We start from the raw sequence: 22169 nt of genomic DNA on the forward strand, positions 1-22169 counted from the left end.
TTTTTTAAATTTTAAAATATACCTCCTTTTTATTTCTCCCTGTGAGCCAGTTGGGTTGTTCTTTTCCCCCAATTTAAATATTTTGATATATCACCTAGTTCAGTCCCTAGGAAGTGCACGGTGGTTTCATATGTCTTAGAGGAGCACCATAAGCAGTTTGTTACTTATTCCTTCCTTTTCAAATATTTTATTTTGAGGCATAATTTTTTTGATGGAAAATCACTTTCATTTTATCACAGTCACTTCTCACAGTAAATGTACACTTTAAAGCAGTCCTCCTACTGAAAAATAGCCTGCCTCTAACAAAATTACTTATACTTACTTTTGGGCCAACTCCTCCCATAGGTCCAGCCGGTCCCACTTCTCCCTAAAAGAAATCAGGACTTCAATTATCTTGATGTCAAGTCTCATTTTAAAAAAACCCAAACTGCAGATAACTGTTTGTATTTATTTTATCCTCTGATGAGTGTTTGTATGAGTCCAAGTCTGATAGAAAGACTGTAAGACAGACAAATTGATTAGCCAGAAAGCCAAGACCTATGTAGATGCAACAAGAAGGGCTGTGAAACTGCAGGTGTACCTAGCATGATAGCAATATTTTCACAATTTTGAGCAGGTAGAGGCTCAGTAATGATGGGTCAATCTCTGTTTGCTCCACAGTTACTCTATTGTGGCAACATTTGACACCCATGACTATAAAAGCAGTGGGAACATCCCTGCTTTTCCCTTCTATGTTGCTATGGCATTTTGCCAAGGTTTAACGCCTATCTCTTCTCAAGGATGGAGGGAAGCTGAGGGTCAGGTTTATCAGCTGTATAAGAGAAGAAATGAGACACTGTGCCTGTGCTGTGCAGTGCACTGATACAGAAAAGAACAGTGTGGAACTGCAGTGTTAACTCTTCAGGGTTCACTCATTACACAGTTAAAGCATGAATTATTACCAACTGTGGTCCACTGTTCCTCCTTAATATGGGAGATTTTCTCCAAGTTTTGGAGGAGGTGGTACACAACTTTTTCAATTACAAGCAACAGGAATTAAGAAATCCTGCCTGTTTCCTGGCTTCTAACTAAACAGATCATTTTGCCACTGTTAGTTTTTACTCTCTCAACACCTGTTATGGAAGTCCATAATTTAGATACAAGTCTAAAGATCTATCCCCAGAATCACTAATTAAATAATTTCTAATGTTAATTATTTTTAGCCTATGAGACATAAGTTTTTATTTTTATGATGATGAATTAAAAATACTGAATTAATCTATAAGATGAAGAGCTACCTTTCTCCTCCTTCAGTTAACAGGGTTCTGTTTACTTAGGGGTATCTAGGACACTATAGTTAAATTGATTTATGCTTTCTATCTCCATACTAACTCACCACCAAGACCACCATCTCCCCAGTTTAACTAAAAGAACCACAACAAACTCTGGACATGTATTACCTGAGATTCCACTGAAATAACTAAAATAAACACCATAATGAACGGACAGCCCCATAAGGCTGCTAAAACCTCTTCGGAACACTTGCCAAAATACAAAAGAAACTTTGAATTTTGCATGATAACATCCTACACACCTAGCCATTGTCGTCTAACCCTCTTACACCTCCTAACTTTTTGTTTAAAACATAATCTCTTGACTGGATAATGTTTTGATCTTACCTCTACTCCTTTGGGGCCTTGAGGCCCTGGAGGACCTCGGTCACCCAGAAGTCCCTAAACATCCAAACAAACACAGTGAAAACTTACATCAACAGACAATCATACTGGTCCAGTTTCTCTCCTCTTATAAACCTGGACAAAAATGAAAAACTGAAGAAGCAGGTTTCATTTCTTACCACTGTTCATAGGATTTCCTTTAGAGAGCCAGGAGAAGATGCAGAAGAATTTTAATATCTGCTGGAAAATTTCTACCACATAGATTAGCTGAAGCATTTCTCCACTGATGTTGTGAAAAGGAAGAAAATATTGAACTCACAAAAGAACAGTTCCTCTCTTTTGAAAGAGTTAAAGCATGCCATCATATTAAGTTTAAAGCATCATCGATGTACAAATCTTTGATTTAGGTAGTCTGTAGAATAATATGTGATTATGACATTGCAATGAAAAGAAGCTACAAATTGAATTTAATCTACTAGCTTGTCCAAAACTACATGTGATTTTCAGCCCTTTCTTTTCTGTTACGACTATAATCAACTTCACAGAGATAAAGCACATTATTCTCTGCCAACTCAGAGTTCTCATGACTGCTCACACCAACATTTTCAAAACTTTGTTAAAATGAATTTGCAGCTAGCAATGTGTTAAAAACCTTGGGCATCCCAATTACAATGGCAATAACTAGGAAAAGCACTTGACCTGGCGTAGAACAAAAAAAAAGTTGTGTAAACATATTAATGTTCTGGGAAAGCTAAGCTTAACAATATCAGATAAAGCAACAAGAACAAAGAAACTGCATTTTAGGAGTGAAATGATTAACCTCTGAAGAAAGAAATGGCAGGAAAGTTCCAAGGGTAAGCCTTATTAATTGCATACTAATGAAGCTGAAGTCTAGACAGAAGGTGCAGGCATTGGTCCAGTAACAATTTACTCAGCATGGAAAGTAAAATTGAAGAGAAAAATGGAACAGGCCACCTCAAGGTTCCAGTTTTTCCTCCAAGAACAGATGAGGTTGGGAAGGACTGGGGAGGGTTGCTGTTTGACATACCACCACAAAAGCGACAAGAGGGCTTTCAGTAGCACTGTGTAAGTAATAATCTTATTTAGTTAGTAATGAATTTTTTTTACGGACAGAACTGTTGTTTTGTTCTAACAGCAAATCCCTTTAAGAGAAACGGCTTTCAGTACAATGTGATTGCACAGTGGAAGTGGTAGCAAAACTGCTACTGTACACACCCTTCCACTGCACTTAACTGGATCCAGAAAAAAGTCCCAGATTGTAAACTGAATATTAAGACTTAATGAAATTTCCATCTTCTCTTTGAGGTTTAAGGCAACAAATAGAAAAATGAAGGTAGACATTACAGATGTGCCAAAGTGTTTGGAAAAAAACCAGGGGAGTCAGCAAATGGGGTATCCTGCATTTCACATGTATAAATTCCCAGCTGACCATCCCTTCCAGAAAAGGTGAAACTACTAATAGCCACTTCTATTAAATGTGTTACACAAACAAACATAAGTGAACAGAGGAAGGAAGCTCTCAACTGCTTCCATGGCACAACACGCACAACTGGAAAAACTACAGTGGTAGTCAGCATATTCTGACCATCTTTTCCTCTCAGTTTTCTCAGTTAGAGAGCATAAATACTTGCAAGAATAACATAGGAAACAACCTCAGTTATTTCAGATCTTCTTAAAAACATTCTTATTCCCTTTCTTTAAAAAGTGTGTGTTGTTTTTTATTTTTTAATAAGTGGTGGATCAAGATCACACACGTTCTAAAATACTGTTTTCCAAGCTGAGTAATGTTCTCTAGACCTAATTACATAATAAATCCTTTGAACATTGATTTAGAGAGGTCAGATATGCTGATTACTGCACTAATTTAAGGAAAATTTACAATCCAGAACCTCTACTGGCATTTAGAGACAGCTGATCACACTCAACAGAGCTTAAACTTCCCACCAAGAGGCTGAATTTATCGCACGCCAACTGCTAAAAAATAAAGCTTGCCCTGCTTTCTTGGTTTTTAAAATGAGTATTACTTCTGAGGAAGCATAAACAAAAACATGAGGAAAATAGCAGCACAGTGAGAACAGTTCTCCAAAAATAAAAGCTAGAGGAAATTTTTTAGAAAATTTTTTGCAATCAACTTAAGACAGCTGGGAATCCCAAAGGCCAAACACTTCCAAAGTCATGCAGCCCTTCTCCCTCAGTACGAGGAGCAGCATAAGAGTTTTTCCAGTTTAGTAATCTTTCTTTTCAAATGTAAGCCATCAGCTCTCTCTGATTAGGACAGGCTGTCTAAGCTTTCTGCCTCTAACACCAAATGTGCTGGAGAGCACTGGATCTTGTTCAGCTATGTAATGTCTGCATCAAAGATACATGGAGGCTTAAACTTTGTAGGCTACCTTTTAGTACCTTTATTTCTAACTCTGTGAAAAGGCAACAGTTGGTAACATATTATTAACCATCAACCAAATTCTAACAAAAACGCTTTGGATATAATGTGCAATAATACAATCCCAGCAAAGAAACTGGGCAGCAGGGATTAGATCTCAGTTACATCATTCGTTTATCACCTTGGACAATTGAATCTGAACTACAGTTCAAGAACTGTTGTATTTCTCTTCTCCTATTTCCAAAGACAGTGTTTTTACTTAAGTGCTCTGGTAACTCAGAAACATAGAAGCAACTGCCACTATAATGGTCAGACAAACTCATTCATATAAGGCAATATATACATACAAACAAGTTAGCAAAGCAATAAATCAGAACTGAAAAGAAGGGATTATTTGAGATGTTCTCAAGAATGATCCCTTTGGCATGGAGGTATTGTTACAATCTTCCAGGAAAGAGTAAGACCATATCTTTAAACTATTTACTGCTCCCCATACTACATTTTCTTGAGCAGTCTGCCACAGAATTTCACAACTCAGTTGATGGAAAATATTGCAATTTCCATGTCTGTTTATTCATGGACAACCTTATGTTTTGTTCTTGGACAACTGATACCGCTGGTCTTGCACAGTTCTTTTGCCTCACCAATGTCTGCCTTCTGTTTTACTTAAAGCTCAAAAAAGCCCTTCATTTTGGTACAATAAATAAACTGTCTCCAAGAATACAAGCATGCAAGCGTTCTTTTCTTCATCTAGTCTCACTTGATTGAGTCCTGGAATACAAACACCCAGAACTGTACTACTTAGATAAAGCCTTCTCATGCTTTGTGCATCAATGAGACACCTTGCCTCCTGTGTTCTAGAATTTCACTCAATTTCTGTTTTATTGTGCTTTTATTTCAGAGAGATTTGGCAATGTCTTTGGTCCAAGTTTACAGTAGCATTTATTGTTTTAGTCCTTGCATGAATCAATCCGAAATAACAGAAGTGGAACAAATTAGCAAAAAGTGTGGTTTTTTAGATCACCCAAAGATGCTCAGTTTTGCTTCATATACATATTTCATTCCATTGTATTTGTGACTATTTATCACAGAAAATACAATGTAAGAATAGTTCCAAGGCTGGTAAGTGAGGAACTTCATAGGTACCTGCCTTTCAACAACAAGTAGTCAATTTTTAGATATTATTCAACTACCTTCCTCTAGGTTAATTTCTGACTCACCTGCACTTTTTGTACTAGTCTCTATAGTTTCCATTAAAAAAATAAAATTCCATATGTGCTTTTATCCAAAGCTTCATTAAAATTGTATTTGTGAATTATTGCCTCAGCTGGGTCTATAATATTCATCTACTAAAGAGCAGAAGCTAAATTATTCCCTTACAGTCATTTTTTATATCTATTATTATATCCATAATTTAATCCAGCATGTGAATTTTATCCATTTTTCATATCTTCAGCTACTATTTCTTTCAAAAACTGTTAAAAGCAGTTTGTATTACTCGGGTGGGACTGAGTTATACCAAGATCTGCATGCATTTGGCATGCATTTTATTTAAACACAGGTGAAACATCTGCTACTTTCTAGCTACATATGATTTTCTCACACTTACCTTGCCATTACTTTCTTCCACCCAACACAGTTAACTACTCTCATGACTGTCTGGACAGTATTAAACATTCAAATAACTTCCTCATATAAATACCTGAGGCAAAGTACCTGTATTCTGACAGTAAGATTACCTTCTCATAATGCCAGTGTCCACCTCTCATAACCTTTCCCTCAAAAATTTACAATGTTTCCTCTTATTTTGAATAGGTTTTCATATAATCTTACCTTAGGACCTTCAGGGCCATTTAATCCAGGTACACCAATATCGCCTGGAAAACCCTAAAGAAATCATACAGAAAAATGATTTGCAGTGTAGGAATGTTTCCAATGTACTTGCTTTGATTCTGTTGATTCATTTAACAAACCTGAATCACAAAAACAAGAAATAAATTTGTTCTACCATCCTAAAAATGTCAAAATTAATTAAGTTTCCCTGAAAGGACTTGGATATGTGACAGATTTTAGACAGCTTTCATTAAACTCACTTTAGCAGATGTCAGCATAGATTTAATTTCTCTAAGCATAAGACTTTTTATCCACTAAGCAATGTTTGAAATGAAGCCATTAGACTGCTTTGGATGGACAACACCACCAAGCAGCCAGCATCAGGTCCTGCACTTACAAATTCAACTCTTTTTTGAAAAAAGTTTAGAGTGCAGCTGAAGCCCTTTAATCCTTGGTCACACTTTCAGGATGAGATCACTGCAAGATTAAGAAAAGGGTAGGAAGCCTTTTGCCTCTAAATCAGCAGGTGATAATCTAGGTCTGGCTGGCAGTAACTGAAGGGCATCAGCATGCAGCATTATTCAGAACAGGCCTTTGTGAAATAGTGTGTGGTATAGGTCAAGCTGTTGTAAAGAAAAAGTAAAGATGCACAGAAAATGAATCAAGTAAAATAATCACAGCGAAACATCAGGCCAGTAGGCATTGAGTGCGACACCACGAGGATGCCTCTATATCAGAGGAATTCAGTGCTACAACTGGATTGCTTTATAAGGAATGAGTGTATTTTCAGGGAAAAGAATGGTGCAGCTAACCCTTATGCAATACAGTAGTGAGTAAAGTTCCATAAATATCGAGAGAAGATTTCTAATCCTTATATTTGTAGAATAAAATAAAGCACTGGTAATTGACCCTTTAGTTAGCACAGTCACCTGCCAAAATAGTATTTGATTTTGATTTTTAAATAAACTATTAATGGTCATTAAATCTTGACTACCTGAAAACAGCAACACTGCCACTTCCACTGAGCAAAATATTTATTACTACACCTATGCACAACCACGGTTTAGAACTAGAAAAAACAAATTTCCTTCTTCCTTAAGAGAAAATCATTAAAGATCAAAATTTACAAACATCCCTACTTGCATGCATACTCTTTTCAATAATGGAAATGAAAGCATCATACATATTCAGAACAATTTAAAGGACATCTGATAGAGAACATCCAGCATGAAATTCTCTCCAGCATCATAATGTAGGCTAATATATGTCATCATTAAAACTTCAAGAGCCACATTCTAGCTTCTCTGAACAGGAAAGAGGTATTTAAAAAAATTGCCTCGCCAGTGGATAATAGTTAACCATACTCTGTTCTTCAAAAACAGTTGAGTTTCAAATACAGGTAAATATTTCTAATGATTATTCATAACTAGCTGACATTAATCACCAAAAACTTACTAGAACGATAAAGATAAATCATATCAGAGTAAGAAATGTAAAAGCAAATATCATTTTATCCTCAACTACCATATGTTTGCTTTCTATAACCTGGTCTTAACAGGATGCAGAGAGACTTTACAGTAAGGATTTGGATGGGATGCAAATGTTTTTAGTCCTGTTTATACATTAAATAAATTTATAAACCAAAATATGAACCAGAATTATGATTTATTTTTAAAAAATCAGGTCTAGTATTTGAGTGCCAATGAGTATTAAAAGCAAACCACTAAAGAGTAAAAACCCTATGAGTTTCTGAGTAAGTGGAATGACTCTAACACTCAGTATTTCACAAAACATCACAGTGGTTTAATTTCTTTTGACATAAAACAGTAATTACTAGTAAAGCTGTGCAACAATTCCAGTGTGCCTCTAGGTGGCACAGAGCATATTATTTTCATGTGACCAAGGCATTGAGACTGATACCTAAAGCACTCACTTGCATCACCCTAAATTTCTATATAGCTCATAAGAGGAGGTGTTTGATGGTTTTTTTTTTTTTTTTTTTTGTTTGTTTGTTTTTTAAATCCTGACCACCATTATCTACTGGAACACGCTGAAGAGTTAGGTCAATTCTTCAGAAGTTTCTAACTCATCCTTTCTTAAGTTTAAATTTGCTTCTTTACAGACATCAAATAGTTACCAAGGGGTGGGTTGTTTTGTATGTCTGCAAACCTTTAAGTTTCTAATATGTGAACAAGTGCAAATTGCTGACACAGGGACAACTTCCCTCACGGCAATAAACATTCCAGAAAACAACATGTCGAGAAAAATGTAATTTACAAAGATTCTCATGCTTGTATAAGAGGATACATCTACTTTATTTATTTATTTATTTGTATGAATTTTTCTAGAAAAAATTCAGTTAGGACCATGAAATATAAGTGTTGATAAATATTATCACAGAACAATAATGGTATTTGGAAACCTTTCCATGTCAGGCAAAGTCTTAGGATGCAGAGGGCTACTGGTCTGAGAGCAGACACTAGCAATGCATTAAAAAATTTGAAAACCTCACCATTATCTTTTCTGTGAAGCTGGATTAAGACTTTTCTTCTCAAGCACAACCATGGAGAAAATGCAGATGCTATGGCAGTATTACAAGTCTGTTTCCAAAATGTTCTCACATTAATAATCTATGAAATAAGTGTAATAATCCAGGGCACAAACAGCCACTTAAGACAATTACAGAAAAAGAATGAACCAGAAAGAAGTTCTTAAAACACCTCAGCAATGGCACTTGCCATTCAGATCCCTAATAGTGAAGTGGTACACATTTCTATCACTATCTAAAGTTGCCAAGAGTTATTCAGCAGCCAGCTCCCAGTGAAGCTATTCCAGATTAAAAATTCATTATTCTTCCATAAGTGAAAGGTAGGAGATTAACATACAGTTTCCAGCTGCAGCATAGTTTTCAGCAGAGACCATTCAAAACAAAACATCGCTCGATATTATGGCTTCTGCTAAGGAAATGCAACGCGTAGATTCTTAACTTCCTGCCAGCCAGAAGTCTGGCAGCTCCTAGTATACAAATTATTTTCAAAATATTGTTGCAGATGTGGTCTTTTGCCAGCAAAGCACTTTAGAGTTCACTGTATTTAATCAAAATAGAAGTGACATCAGAAAAATCTGAAGCACCAGCTATCTCAACACAAATATGCTTTAACCTCGGCGTGGAAATGTTGCATTTTGTACTGAACATTTAAATATAAAATTAACATATTTATTGCTCTCATTTATATAATGTTTAATTAACAAAAAAAAAATGCAGAGATTATCAGGTTGTTATTATGTTAGTGCATGTCTCAGTGCCTAGAGATAATCACTCTGAAGAAAACACAAAACACAGGAGGGTCACATGAACAAGCATTGTTTGACAATGTAAAAAGTTAAAGTAAAATGAATATTTCTGCAAAATTAATACATATTCATTGAAAAAAAACACCCCAAGGTACATACTTAAGTAACTTTGGGAAAGAATCAGCTAAAGATTCTGTGCAAAAGCAAGTAGAAAGTATAAGCAATTCTATAATAAGAACAGCTCTTCAAATGTATGCCAGAACATGCAGCTAATTCAGCTATTAAGTTGTTTTTATTCCTATATTTCCTTCAAGTCATCTGCATGCAAGTTAGTTGATGCAATATTGAAACAAGAACTGTTATCACTACTCATGGCATTTTTTGCACAAACTCAAAAAATCATGTGATAAGATAAAACACACACTAAAAATAAAGTTTTCTTCTTAAATGAACAACTCATTGCAGTCAGTGATTCACTTCAAAAATGTGTGCCTTTTTGGCTGTTTACTGTTATTTGAATGTATCCTTCTCCTTCATAATGCTACTGCCTTGAGCATGAGACATACCAGCTGAATTCCATATGAGCACCTTCCTGAAGGAATAAGTCAAAGACCTCAGATTAAAATACTGCACAGATGAAAGAAGTTCAGTTGATGATAATGACTTATACTCTCTCTGCTCCAGATGAAACCTATTTATAACACTCAGAGCACATCTGAAGACACATCTGAAGAAAACTACCACCCTTATTTTGGGGGGATAATTAAATGTGATTCCTAGAGCAACATTTAACTATAAAATACTCTGAATACACGTGGAAGCCTGTTAAAAATGTGTCTAATTTCATTCACATTAACAGTAAGCATTACATACTTCATTGTACACAGTAAACACAGACATTATGGGTTAAAATAGTCAGATAAGCACTTTCCAGTTGTCATACCAATAAAATAAAGCTCTGTAGAAAGTTCACATTTTGGTGGTTCATTTTCAGATGCATGACAAAGCAGCAAAATGTGTAAACTGATGAAGAACATGCTCCATAAAGCGCTCACTGAATCTATCCGGTGGTTTGAGAGCAGCACGCGTTCAGGCACGCGACAGACCCTGGCTCTGCAGCAACATACCCAGAAGAGAATTTGGCTCAACACTGCAAGACTTCTGCACTGAAAAAAAGTGTGCTTGGCAGCCAACCCTCGTACAGCCACCCGGAGAACAAGCACAAAACCTCTGCCCCTCCCTCTACTCCCTCCTGCCCATCAGCACTGCAGTTCTCAAATCGACCCTGGCTATGGGTAGGTGACTCATTTCAACTCTGATCCAGTGACCTAGACTGCAAAGGAAAGAACTAAGAAGCAGTTCACAGCTGAGCTTCACTTAAAACAACAAAACCTTGTGAGGATGATTGAGGCCTGCCAGCCCTGCTCCTCACTATTGTGTGCATAGGCTTCAGCTGCTGTAGTGCCAGATCTACAGCATTTTGCAGGGGAAGAAAATCAGGGATATAACTGCTTATTCTTTACACTGAAACTGAAATATTCGGATTTGTAATTGGAAAGACCAAAGGATCCCCAGTTTCTTACTTCACATGTACCCAAACAAGTTTGACCATGGGGACAGGTACTTAAAAATCTCACTGTTTTAAGTGTTGCACAAAAGAGGAGAGAAATAGTTGCAAGTAGGATCTGACAGGTTCTTCCTGCTCATAGCAACACCCAACAGATCCCAACATAGCCTTTTTTTTTTTTTTTAATAAAACCTTTCCTAGGAAGCATATGGTATGGATTGCCATGTCCATACCAAATTCAAAGTACGCCCCTTGTAATACACTAATCCATCACATTCTTCTATTTCCAGAAACATCAAGGGAACATGTAACATAGGATGTAATGTCTGTTTTCTACATAGTGTCACAGAAAGTCTGACCATTCAGATAATAAATATGAGCAAGGAAAGAACAACCCTTTCTGACCAGCTAGCTGTCTGTTTTTGGAAGAACAGACGTGATCAGATGTGTGACAGCAGGCTTTTCTTGTAGAAAAATCTACACCATTTGCTCATACTCCATATACTCAGCTGTGTCTGAATAGCTTCTGGCAACAACAGCTAGCTTATTTTTATAAGACAAAGCAACAGGGAGAGCAAGACACAATCTTCAGTTTTAAGCTGCTTATTTTAAATTCCTTTTATTATAGAACTTCTAATATTTCCAATTTGTCAAAAATCCCAGTATGCTACTATCCTACACCCCTTCTATTTCTGTTATTTTTTCATGTGGCGATCACAGTTTTATGAAGTAAAAGGTGGCAAAACCTTTTTTACTTTATTTGGATGTGTCTGGCATGACTGAAATTTAGAGAAACACTGCTTTGTCATTTTAAACCTGACATTTCACAGATAATTAGCAAATAAAACACCTTCCCCTCCCCCCCCAAAAAAAAAAAATCCAAACCCTGGACATTCAAGTTTTTATTACCTAGCATAATGCAATTTATTTGCCCTCTAACAATGAAGTAATTCTGCACTCCTGAGCAAAAGGAAATGCTGAGCTTTTCAGATGGAAAGTTTCCCATCAATATCTGACCTGAGAGTACTAGCCCAGAACGATGATGATCTTTTCCCCAGACACAAAGGAGTATGTCTGTGTTGGAATAAGGATCTATGAAAGACTACCAGGACAGGCATCAGGGTAAGCAGGAAAAGCCTTCAAGACCAGCAATTTGGTATTAACCTGCCACAGGTGCCCCTTGCTGAAAGCTGTACAATGAGAAGAGATGATGCGAGGATCTCTTCTGCTAATAATGAAGAGGTTCACAAAATCTAAAATCCCGAGCCACAGAGGGAGGCAGCTATGGACTGTGGACAGCACGCACAGGCTTTGTGTCTTCTGCACACCAATTGACTACAACAGATAGGCTCATTCTGTTATTGTGTTGCTACAATGCATTTACCATGAGTTTCTCTCAGCGAGGGCTCTTCTCTGATATGAAAGGCAGGAATATAGAGCCTTGGTTCCAGGAGATATGCTCAAACACGTAAAGCCAGAAAAATGATGATTTCAAATATAAATTTCTCAGACATATTAAAAAGGAAAAAAAAAAAGGGAAATGCCAAACAAACCAACCAACCAATCAACCCCACCCCAATACAAACAAAACCTAAAAAACACTCATTGCAGGGAGTTGGTTAAGAAATAACAAATTGCAATTTATGCTTTCATCTCTCCAGCAAATACATGGGTATACATGTCTTTCTGATACAGACCACAGCATTTTTCCTTAAAGCCCACAGTATAAATGCCAAAAAGCATCAAAATAAAACAATCTGGAGACTGACAGTTTCTGTTTAGACTTCCATAGCTCTATAGAGTTCTTAGGAAACTTCACTGCTTGATTCAACTGCTTGGCAATACTTCCCATGTAACTGATGTTTATTCTTTGCGGTCCTTGCAAATAAAACTATTTTGTAAGAGATAAATATGAAACCAGGCCTGAAAAATCCCATCTGTAAACATGCTGTAGAATTTATGAATAGAAGTGTGCCTAAGAAATCACATGAGCCTCATTCAAAGTGTAATCCGTGGCAATAGGATTCAAAAGAGAGCAAATCCTAACACACAGACAAACAAAGAACTATTTTGTATTCAAAGCTCCTATATGTTGATATTTTGCATTTAAAAAATTATGAGGTGGAATTTTTTGTACTTTATGGAGGAGAATGAATTCATCAATTATGATTGAAAAAAAAAGTTTTTTCTAATTCAACTACAAAAACATTCTTTTATGAAGCAAACCCATTTACCTCTGATTTTTGTAATTTAGAACTAAATGACATAAATTTACCTCTGTCAAGCAATTTCTTACCTCAGGTCCCTGAGGACCCAATGGTCCATGGGGTCCAGGATCTCCAATTTTCCCCTTAAAAAAATCCAAACAATTAAGATTTTTTATTATAATTTATTTTTGACAACAGTTTGCTATGAAGATTTTAAAAACATTTATTAACAAGAAAGCCAACAGAAGTGTTGAGATTACTTTTTCACTAAATAGGAAGTTTTGTAACTGGTTGTCTTTGAATTCAATTCAGACTAGTTCTTCATATCTCTTTGAAGTCACAACAACAACAACAAAAAAGTCAAATCAGTTTCAGACAAAGAAAATTGTGAGTTTTGAGACAATTTAAGTAGTCATAAAAAACACTTCAAACATAGTTGTTTTCACAATAAAACCTACATCTTATTTTAAAGTCTGGGAAGAAACTGTTACAGATATTGGTTTACATACTTACCTATATATTCTAAGCATCCAATCATAACCAAAGAAATGGTAGTTTTGGGGTTAATAACAGTAAAACTAGGTCTTATCCACATGTTATGGTGAGTCCACTATATACAAATACTGACACATCTAAAAATGGGCCAGAATATTTCTCTAAGTTACATTTGTTTTTCCACATATCTACAAGTTTTGCCGAGCCATACCTAGACGTTCCTTGAGCAAAATTAAGGTCTGACCTGGAAACTATTTTTTTCATTTTCAACATAAACAATTTTATTGTAAATTTATTCTACAAAATTAAAATTATATTACTTGCGGGACTGACTTCTCAAAGCTTAATTTAACATAAGTCACACAGTTGGTCACATTCAGTTTTATGCTTAAAATCCACCACTGTTCAGACAAAAAAAGTATTTTTTTATTGAGTTTAAGGGCCTATGACATTCATTAGGTCTAAGTGGCTTGATTGCACATATGAAAATTGACACTGGAGTGAGCATTGACAGCTTTTAATTATACACCAAAAAAAGGGAGATTAGTGCTAAAAACAGGTGAGGAAAAAGCCAAGTAACCTTGTGCGGCATGCCTCTTCTGCCTCAACATTTACAAACCCAGTAGATGTGGAAGCAATGCACACGTCTTTAAACTTGCTAAAAATCAATAAATACTGGAATTCATGACAACTCCCATCCCTGTGAGAAATGACTGGCCGTTATTAATGCGATTTCACACACTCTCTCCAAACCCAGCTAGTCCAAATGGTCATCTTGGCAGTTCCCAAAGCTCTCAGTGGATTTGCTTCAAATATTACCAACACGTCTATTCCCTCACAAAGTGACTGTCACAGAACACCTAATATCCTAAGAACTCCTCTGTTAAAATTTGACACATACACTGACCTAGCATTGTAAAAAAACCTCATATCTTAAGATCTGACTCACTCACTAACACCAGTCACCAGAAATAAGAGCGTCTTAGACCTTAGTATATTTGAATTAGGTCACTTCTAGAGGATTACATGTAATATGAACATAATCTCACAAAAGCATCAAATATAACAACATACAGTGATATACTGAGAGCAAAATTTGATGTGTAAACTTACTGGGGGTCCTGGTTTTCCTCTGATCCCTGGGGGTCCTGGTAAACCAAGAGCACCCTGAAAAAAACCCCAAACAATTATATATACATGAAATGAATTGTGAAGTTTGAAGCAATAGATTGCTGTATTTTGCCACCCGAAACAGACTTCAAAATAATTCTGTTGGATGAGAAAGATCTAACACTGAACTTTTATCAAAAGAGTTCTCACAGGATGTGCTATTTCAGTGACTTCTGATGTTCTAGCCAAACAGGAAAGAAGATCCTTATTTATCTCAGTTTCATGATAAGAAGGAGCATGTCAGACCATGTGCTGCTGCTAACCACACTAGGCCCAGGTGAGCTGCAGATGAACCTCAAGGTTCAAGGGAAAAATATTTTTTATAACAGTTTCTTAGCAAGATTCAGATCATATCATAATTCTTTTCTTGCTTGATGCATCTCTAAACATGGATCTGCCAGAATTCTGCCTGTGCCCTTTACTTGTCTTTGTTCATATGTTCCATAATTAGGTTTTAATTAGCACAGCATTTCTTAAAAATGTTAATTCCGTGATATCCAATAATTTTTACTACTGCATTCTACTTCTATGCAACTGACCTGTTGCATTTTAAGAGATTCAGAAGACTGATGACATTGGGTAATTCTGTAGAAGAATGTAGTTATAAGTTACCTTATCTCCTGGGTACCCCTGGTCTCCTGGCTCTCCTGCAAGGCCGTGTTCACCCTAAACAACACATAATTTTATACAGACATACGTATGTAGCTTAAAATGGGGTAGTTTTCAGAATTAGAGAATGAGAAATTTTAAATTCTAAATACTAAATTAATCTAAAACAGATCTTTGACAATGCAAGATATTGCACTGAAAAAACCCCTTCAGGAAACCTTGCAGACCTGGATGTTGTTATGTCCAGTAGTAAGTGTTCTCTCCAGAAATACAATATCAGATCACGAGATTTAAGTAATTTTAAAAAATAAAAGCCAGAAAAGAAATCAAAAGGGAAAAGGGAAGGTTTTGCCAAGTACACTGGGTTTAATATTTAGAGAAGGAAGTCTGAAAGAACTATATATCTCTAAGATAATGAAAATATTTAAATCACCTTATCACCTTTCATTCCAGGCTGTCCCACACTCCCTGGGAAACCCTGTTAAAATAAAGAAGACATAAATCCCATGTTCAAATATAATTTGGAAAGCAGCAAAGGCACCTGGCTATGGGATCATTTAATACCATACCGTGGGCCCTGGAATTCCTGATGGTCCGCTCGGTCCTGCTGGCCCAATGCCTCCCTATCAAACAGCAAGAGAGGTGACTGCATTAAACATTTGATAAAATGGAATAACTTAGGGACTGGTAACAGAATGTGGTATTTTTCTGCACCACAGAGAGAAACCCAAATCTTTTTCAGGCTAATTACTTGGGAAAAAAAAAGGTATCCATATCGTAAGTCCTTCACCTTTACAGTTCCCAACAACATCAACAGAAACCCAAGAAACCAAACTTGCCTCTTCTCCTGTAGATTATATGTTCAAGAGGAGATCACAGTGCATTAGGCAATGCAGAATTAAGGAAGCTTTCTTTTGTACTGCAGCTGCACATTCAGTGGCCATTCCTGCTGTCCTTAAGGTTAACTAACAACACTTATCTGTAGGCATTGAATTTGGCTTAAAAATATTATTCTATGATGAGTAGGGCCATAAAAAGTGGCCTTTTATGGTCCTTTTACAAGGATTTCTCATCTATCAGTGACTTCTACAATTTAAAACATTAAAAAAAAAAAAAGTGACTCTTCCAAAATACCAAGTGTGCAAAATGCAAAATTAAGCCTACATTATGCTGGGCATGTTAACTTCTTCTGTTCTCATGTACCTTACCACACCTCTCCTCTCTGGGATTTATATAGCAGATAGAAGGAAAATTTTATGACAGGGGGAAAAAAAAAGAAGCACCAGTGAACAAGAAATAAATCAAGAATCTTACAAGATCAACACTGCAACAACAATAATATTAATGAAAGACATGATTTAGCAATAGTTAAAACTATATTAAAAAGAGAAAAGTCTATCTACTTCCTGCCTATTCTACCCCTGGGGAAAAAGAAAAACAAACCAAAACAAAACAGCAGTATTATATATATCTCTGTGGCAATGCAAAAATTTAGCAACACATATTAATGCACAAATTTTTTGCCACTTGCTGAGAGTGATGTGGAAAAGATGAGATGGTCATCTATGCATTTCCAGTTCAGTACACATTCACATTATTCTCTGGAGACTCTTTCAGCAGTGTTAGCAATAACATTCTTCTGCAGCCATCATCAGCCTCATGGCTCACTGAAGAAAAATGAAGACTGATCACTTAGTGTCTCAGTGGTGCTTGGTAGATCTCCCAGGAAAGTTGCCACTCTGCATTGCTTTGGCTTTCCATGACTGCTTAAATGACACATTCTGTCATGCTAGACGATCAAGACAAATTGGTTACATTGCTGTCTTTTACTTGTGTTACATATTCTAGTTCAGCAAGGCACTTCAGTGTTAATGATCCTGAATGTTGAAAGGCACACTTAGGTAACAAGAGCATTGATTGAAAAATCACAGAGGGATACTGAGATGGGAAATAGAGCTTATAAAGGCAAGGAGAAGAAGTTCCAAAACAGCTTTACAGCATTCAGATTCATTAAACTCTTGTCACAGTCTCCAGACATATTGAGTGACCTAATTAAGAGCAAAGAACTGCAAGTACACAAAAATAAAACTGAAAAATTATCTCCTGATAAGAAAAATGTTGACTTAGTGAGTCTATCAGGTTTTTTAATCATCCTCCACCTACAACAGCCTTGCTATATGTTAGCACATGCTTATCAGCTTGGTTCAAGTTTGCTCATAGATAAAAACCAAAACTTTCTCAGCTAAAGTGTACTTTTTCCACCATTTCTGCGTGACAAGTGAAACTAAAATCAATCTGGGTTTGACTGTCAAAAAGATAAGACACTAGAAAAAGAAAGTTTATATTTTCCTAGTATTAGGTGGGGTTTTTAAAGGAAAAAAAAATGTTGTTGTTTTCTGCTGGAAAAATATATTTAATCTCATATTCAATATTGCATCTTGTAATAGTATAATGTGTTATAATGGACTAAGTATTTAAAAGCAAACATTGAGGGCTGCAGTTCTTTACTCAGTTTTGGATGACCACTAGCATCTGCTTGAGTAACAGCTGGGTGAGCTGAGGACAGGGAGCACAAACCCATTTTGAGAGCAGGTGTGGTCAAGGAAAAGGGCTACACCATACAAGCTGTATTTGGGGATGCTGGGGTCACCTGGAATTTCCCCAGAGTCCTGGTGAAATCCTGCTACACTTTAAAGAGTGCAATGGTCCCTCATAAAGAAACTCTGGAACAAAGCACAGATTTTCCAATTATCTGACTAGGAAAGAAGAAACCAGACAAACCAACATGATGTTACTGGAACTGTGTGAAAGAGTCCAGCATATAAAGAAGAGAAGGCAGGTCAATCAAATGGAGCTTACACACAAAAGAATTGTTGATTTCATGCTGTTCAAAATCTAAATATGCCATCGATTTTTTTTTCTCCCAAGAAATAACTCTCATTATGGTTATATTTCACCTATGTACAAATGGTAAAAGCTTTGGACTGGTGCTGGAATATTATTTTTCTATTTCACAAAAAAATACTGACACTCAATCTCTGTCAATGACCACAACTCAGCAAGAAGGCAAATGGGTCTTTGGCCCCACAGACATTTATGCTCACAAATTCTAGGTAGGACAAAACCGCTAAGTTTTAGTCAAAATAATAAGTAACAATATCTTTTTAGAAGTGATATATAGTAGGCTTTTTTAGAAAACCTAGATACATTAGTACAGTTATCAACATCCTTGAGATAAAATTCCATAGACAGTCCTATAAGAAGGAAAAGCAAACTGTAATTCTAAGCAAATTATCAAAAGTGCAACCTCTAGTAGCAGGAGTGCTTCAGTTGGCTCGAATATGTCAACTGCCAAGAACACAGTAAGTTCATGTTTGCATGATGAGGCTGGAAGCTGCAGAGGTTTCTTGACCAAGCTTGTGTTTTCACTATGGCAATGCCATAACAATCCCAATCAGACAACAAGGGATGACTTACAGGAATATTTTTTGTTATAAACATATAATTAAAAAGTTAATAATAATTGAACTCAACTGTTGTACTTCAAAGGAAAAGTCAGATGACCATAAGTGTAAAGTAACAAACTTATCAAGAATGTTTCAGATCTGCAGATATCAGAAAAACCCACAAAGCAAACACTGGAGACAATCATGACTTTTTTAATTCAAATGTAAACATGCTATTTCTCCCACGTTGAGAACACGGTTGCACGGCCAGGCACGATCGAGACAATGTCAAGAACAAAACAGAGGTCCTCTATGAGTAAATATATGAATGACTTTTTTAAAAAAGGGAGTAAGACTACATGGTATGAACATATTACTCTTTCCTGCCTCCTGTAGGACTTACTGATGTCACAGAGCTTCTCTGGCACATCTGTGTTGATACAGCTACAGTGTGCAACTCCACACTGAGCACCACAACTTATTCTATGAATATTTAACCAAAAAAAAAAATCAATATAATACTGCAAACAAGCTAAAGTAATTTCGCTTAGAAATTAATTCTGATTTGAATTTGGTAGCCATATTCAGGAATGAATGAGGGCTGAGTTGTTAAAGTGTTTGAGATTACTGCACTGCATGAAAAAGTAACACTGGCTTTAATGCTATGAACTAGCAAACTTGGTCATTTCAAATAAAAAACCCAGACATACTGGATCAGAAATAAGCATACAAATCCACACCAAGTACAAAAGTACTCCATACTGGCAACATGACAGCAGTTTTGTAGAGAGATATTAATTAAAATAACACAAGACAAATATTGTAATGAAACCATTTCAAAGTAATAAAAGTGTACTCACTCTTAGTCCTGGAAATCCAGGAGGACCAACCCCACCAACAATTCCCTTCAAAGAAAATCAAATTTAGATTATTTGAATGTTACCATTTGCAAAGAAATTCCAGTTATAAGATTAACAAAAGTGATCTACAGAGCAAGTTATCTGGGATTTTTATAGAGCTCCCAAAAACTGAGAGCTTATCACTGTATAGAGGAACACATTTACTAAAATCTCTGAATTGTGCAATTCAGTCTCCTGATATTTGTATATGAAATCATTCCTGATGCTACTGCAGGGATACAGGATTTTTTTTACCATAATACTTAAAATGGGAGGAAGAATGAACAATTTTTTCATGCCTCATGCAGACTGTCCCACACAGCCTGCTGGCACTCAGGGCACAGGGGAAGTTTTATGCAAGCAAATCTAAGCCCATTCTGAGTGTGTCCAAGTGGGCATGACTTGGACACAGCCCAGAGGACACCTTTGTGCTCTCCTCCCTCCTCAGGTGCCCTCACACCTTCTCCAACCTGCTCTAAACCAACCAGAGGTGAAGTTGGATGCTCTAGCAACATCCTCCAAGGCAGACCAACATCCTCAGAGAATTGGGAGGGGTGTTGTGGAAATGAAGGATGGTATCAGTCAGTTAAGCAGAAGAAATTAGGCATGGAGACAAGTGTCATTAGTGTCAAGTCAGCACATGGGAAGAAATGTCTTCCCTTCAAGTTCCTGCCACCACAGGCCTCCCAGGCAGCCCCTGCTCTCCACTGCCAGCTCACGAACAGGCTCTGTAAATAGCCCATTAGCATTGCAGCCCCCTGCAGCTGCAGCTCTGGCCCCTTGCCTGAACAAGCCCTGCAGGGTGAGTTTTGGGGGGGGGGATTGCTGCCTGTCTAAGAAGGCAGAAAGATCAGCAGCTGTCTTGGCAGATTAGATGGAACTTGTTTGCAAACGTTTGCATTAAAACAGGCTTCTTTGTAAAGCACAAGTCTGTAATTTCAGATCCAGGCTTTCTGAGCCTGTTTCTATTAAAGTACTGTTCTGCAGATCTGGTGCAAAGACAATATCTGCTTTATCAGGAATGGAGGGAGACTTGGGAGTACCAGGAGGGGAAGGAAGAACTAACGTTTTAATCTCATTTGAAAAGCAGCTGGTGACACTCACAAAGCCTCAGAGGGTTTTCAAGATGAAAAGCACTATAATGACATCACCTGACATTCCAGCAAGGGAAACTTTGCCTCAGGGACCAGAAATGCAAAATAATTTTTTTCCTATGTTCCAAAATGTTGACACCAAATGTTGATAACCCACTAGCAAAATTCATGTAAGCTTTTCTAAAACAAGTTTCTAAAATGGGTGTCAGAGCAAGCCTTCAAAAAGGAGAAAATCTATGCCCAGTTGTTGACTCTGGTCCATATCAGAAAAATCTTTAGAAGCAAACTGATAGCAGTTTCCAAAGAAGCATCCAACAATACAAGACGATTTAAATCATCTGCTAGTTTACCCAGAGCTTATTGCTGCTCTTTTGTTCTGCCCAAAGCCTTTCACTGGTTTCTGACACCAAAGGAAACCTGAGTTTGGAGTCTGCAGCCAGAGTTTCCCTACAAATACAGCAAGACAGCAAAGCTGCTTTGAGAGACGTGACTGTGGCACAGTTTGAATATCATACTACAAGAGCACTTTAGCCTGCACACACTGCCAAGGACAAAGCTGTTATCATACTGATTATAATGCACTGAATGACATACTAGCATAATTGTTTTCAGTAACAGTTCAAAGGATGAAACCAACTTCCAAAGGCATAAGCATACAAAAGCTAGGGTTTTCCACGTAGGCAGAATCCTATTTTGTTAAGGTGATCTTGGAATAATGGTTTAAATAAACAGTGCAAGATCAAATCCAATGCAAGAATTTTTGAAGACAAAACATTCATCAGCAATGCAATGAGGACAGCAAGAGATGTGATTCTCAAGGTAGTCAGCACATGTAGCACTGCAAACTGCATTCTTTCAGCAGCTTTCTGAGTCTTTTGTTACTCTTTTTTATACTTATTATAGTACTTTCCTAGCAATTTCCATGAAAAATTTAACAGTCCTGGATTTTCCTGTGGACTTCAAGACATTTCTTTTGAGGCAAATATCTCCTTTTCTATTTAGGAGGAGAGTTAATATTGAGTGTTACAAATTTTATCACGTTAATCAAGACACAATTCAATACTTACAGGACTTCCATCTGGACCAGGAGGGCCTCTATTTCCAAAGTCACCTGGAAAACCCTAAAGCAGAAGAAAAAATAGCTCTTTTTCATTATCCAAGACATGAAGAGTGGTCCTTACCAACGTGAACACTTGCCTTAGTCTGCATCTAGAGACTGGAACAATAACTCGAGACATGGTAAAACCTTTTTCATTTTATGAGAGTTTTAACTTCACATACTAGGTTATCAGGAAAGGAAAGAAATCTGATTTATCAAGTCAAGCATTGAAGCCTGAAACAGAATGTCCATTTTTTGCTTGAAAAGCAAAATGAAATGGAATTCCACCACTTTACTGGCTCTAATCTTTCTTTCTTCTCTAAGGATTTTGAAGATTGGTTTTCTTCTTTCAGATGTTGTCCACTGCAGAAGCTCATAAGTTCCTGGGGAAAGTAATTTG

At 36.7% G+C, this 22169-nt stretch overlaps 1 protein-coding gene across 1 annotated transcript in view; it reads right to left on the bottom strand.

The window, feature by feature from the left end:
* Nucleotides 1–22169, bottom strand: part of COL24A1 (collagen type XXIV alpha 1 chain) — a 128432-nt gene that overhangs the window by 60908 nt on the left and 45355 nt on the right. The window contains exons 13-22 of the mRNA XM_027882935.1: nucleotides 21738–21791; nucleotides 19538–19582; nucleotides 15801–15854; nucleotides 15665–15709; nucleotides 15235–15288; nucleotides 14566–14619; nucleotides 13047–13100; nucleotides 5890–5943; nucleotides 1659–1712; nucleotides 323–367 (exon numbers count right to left, since the gene is read on the bottom strand). Of these exons, the coding sequence (XP_027738736.1) occupies nucleotides 323–367; nucleotides 1659–1712; nucleotides 5890–5943; nucleotides 13047–13100; nucleotides 14566–14619; nucleotides 15235–15288; nucleotides 15665–15709; nucleotides 15801–15854; nucleotides 19538–19582; nucleotides 21738–21791 (513 nt within the window). The remainder of the gene's footprint in view (nucleotides 1–322; nucleotides 368–1658; nucleotides 1713–5889; nucleotides 5944–13046; nucleotides 13101–14565; nucleotides 14620–15234; nucleotides 15289–15664; nucleotides 15710–15800; nucleotides 15855–19537; nucleotides 19583–21737; nucleotides 21792–22169) is intronic.

This window comes from Empidonax traillii, unplaced genomic scaffold (assembly GCF_003031625.1).
Source record: "Empidonax traillii isolate 1590-97213 ecotype Southwest subspecies unplaced genomic scaffold, ASM303162v1 scaffold114:size1751661, whole genome shotgun sequence".
NCBI classification, from domain to species: Eukaryota; Metazoa; Chordata; class Aves; order Passeriformes; family Tyrannidae; genus Empidonax; species Empidonax traillii.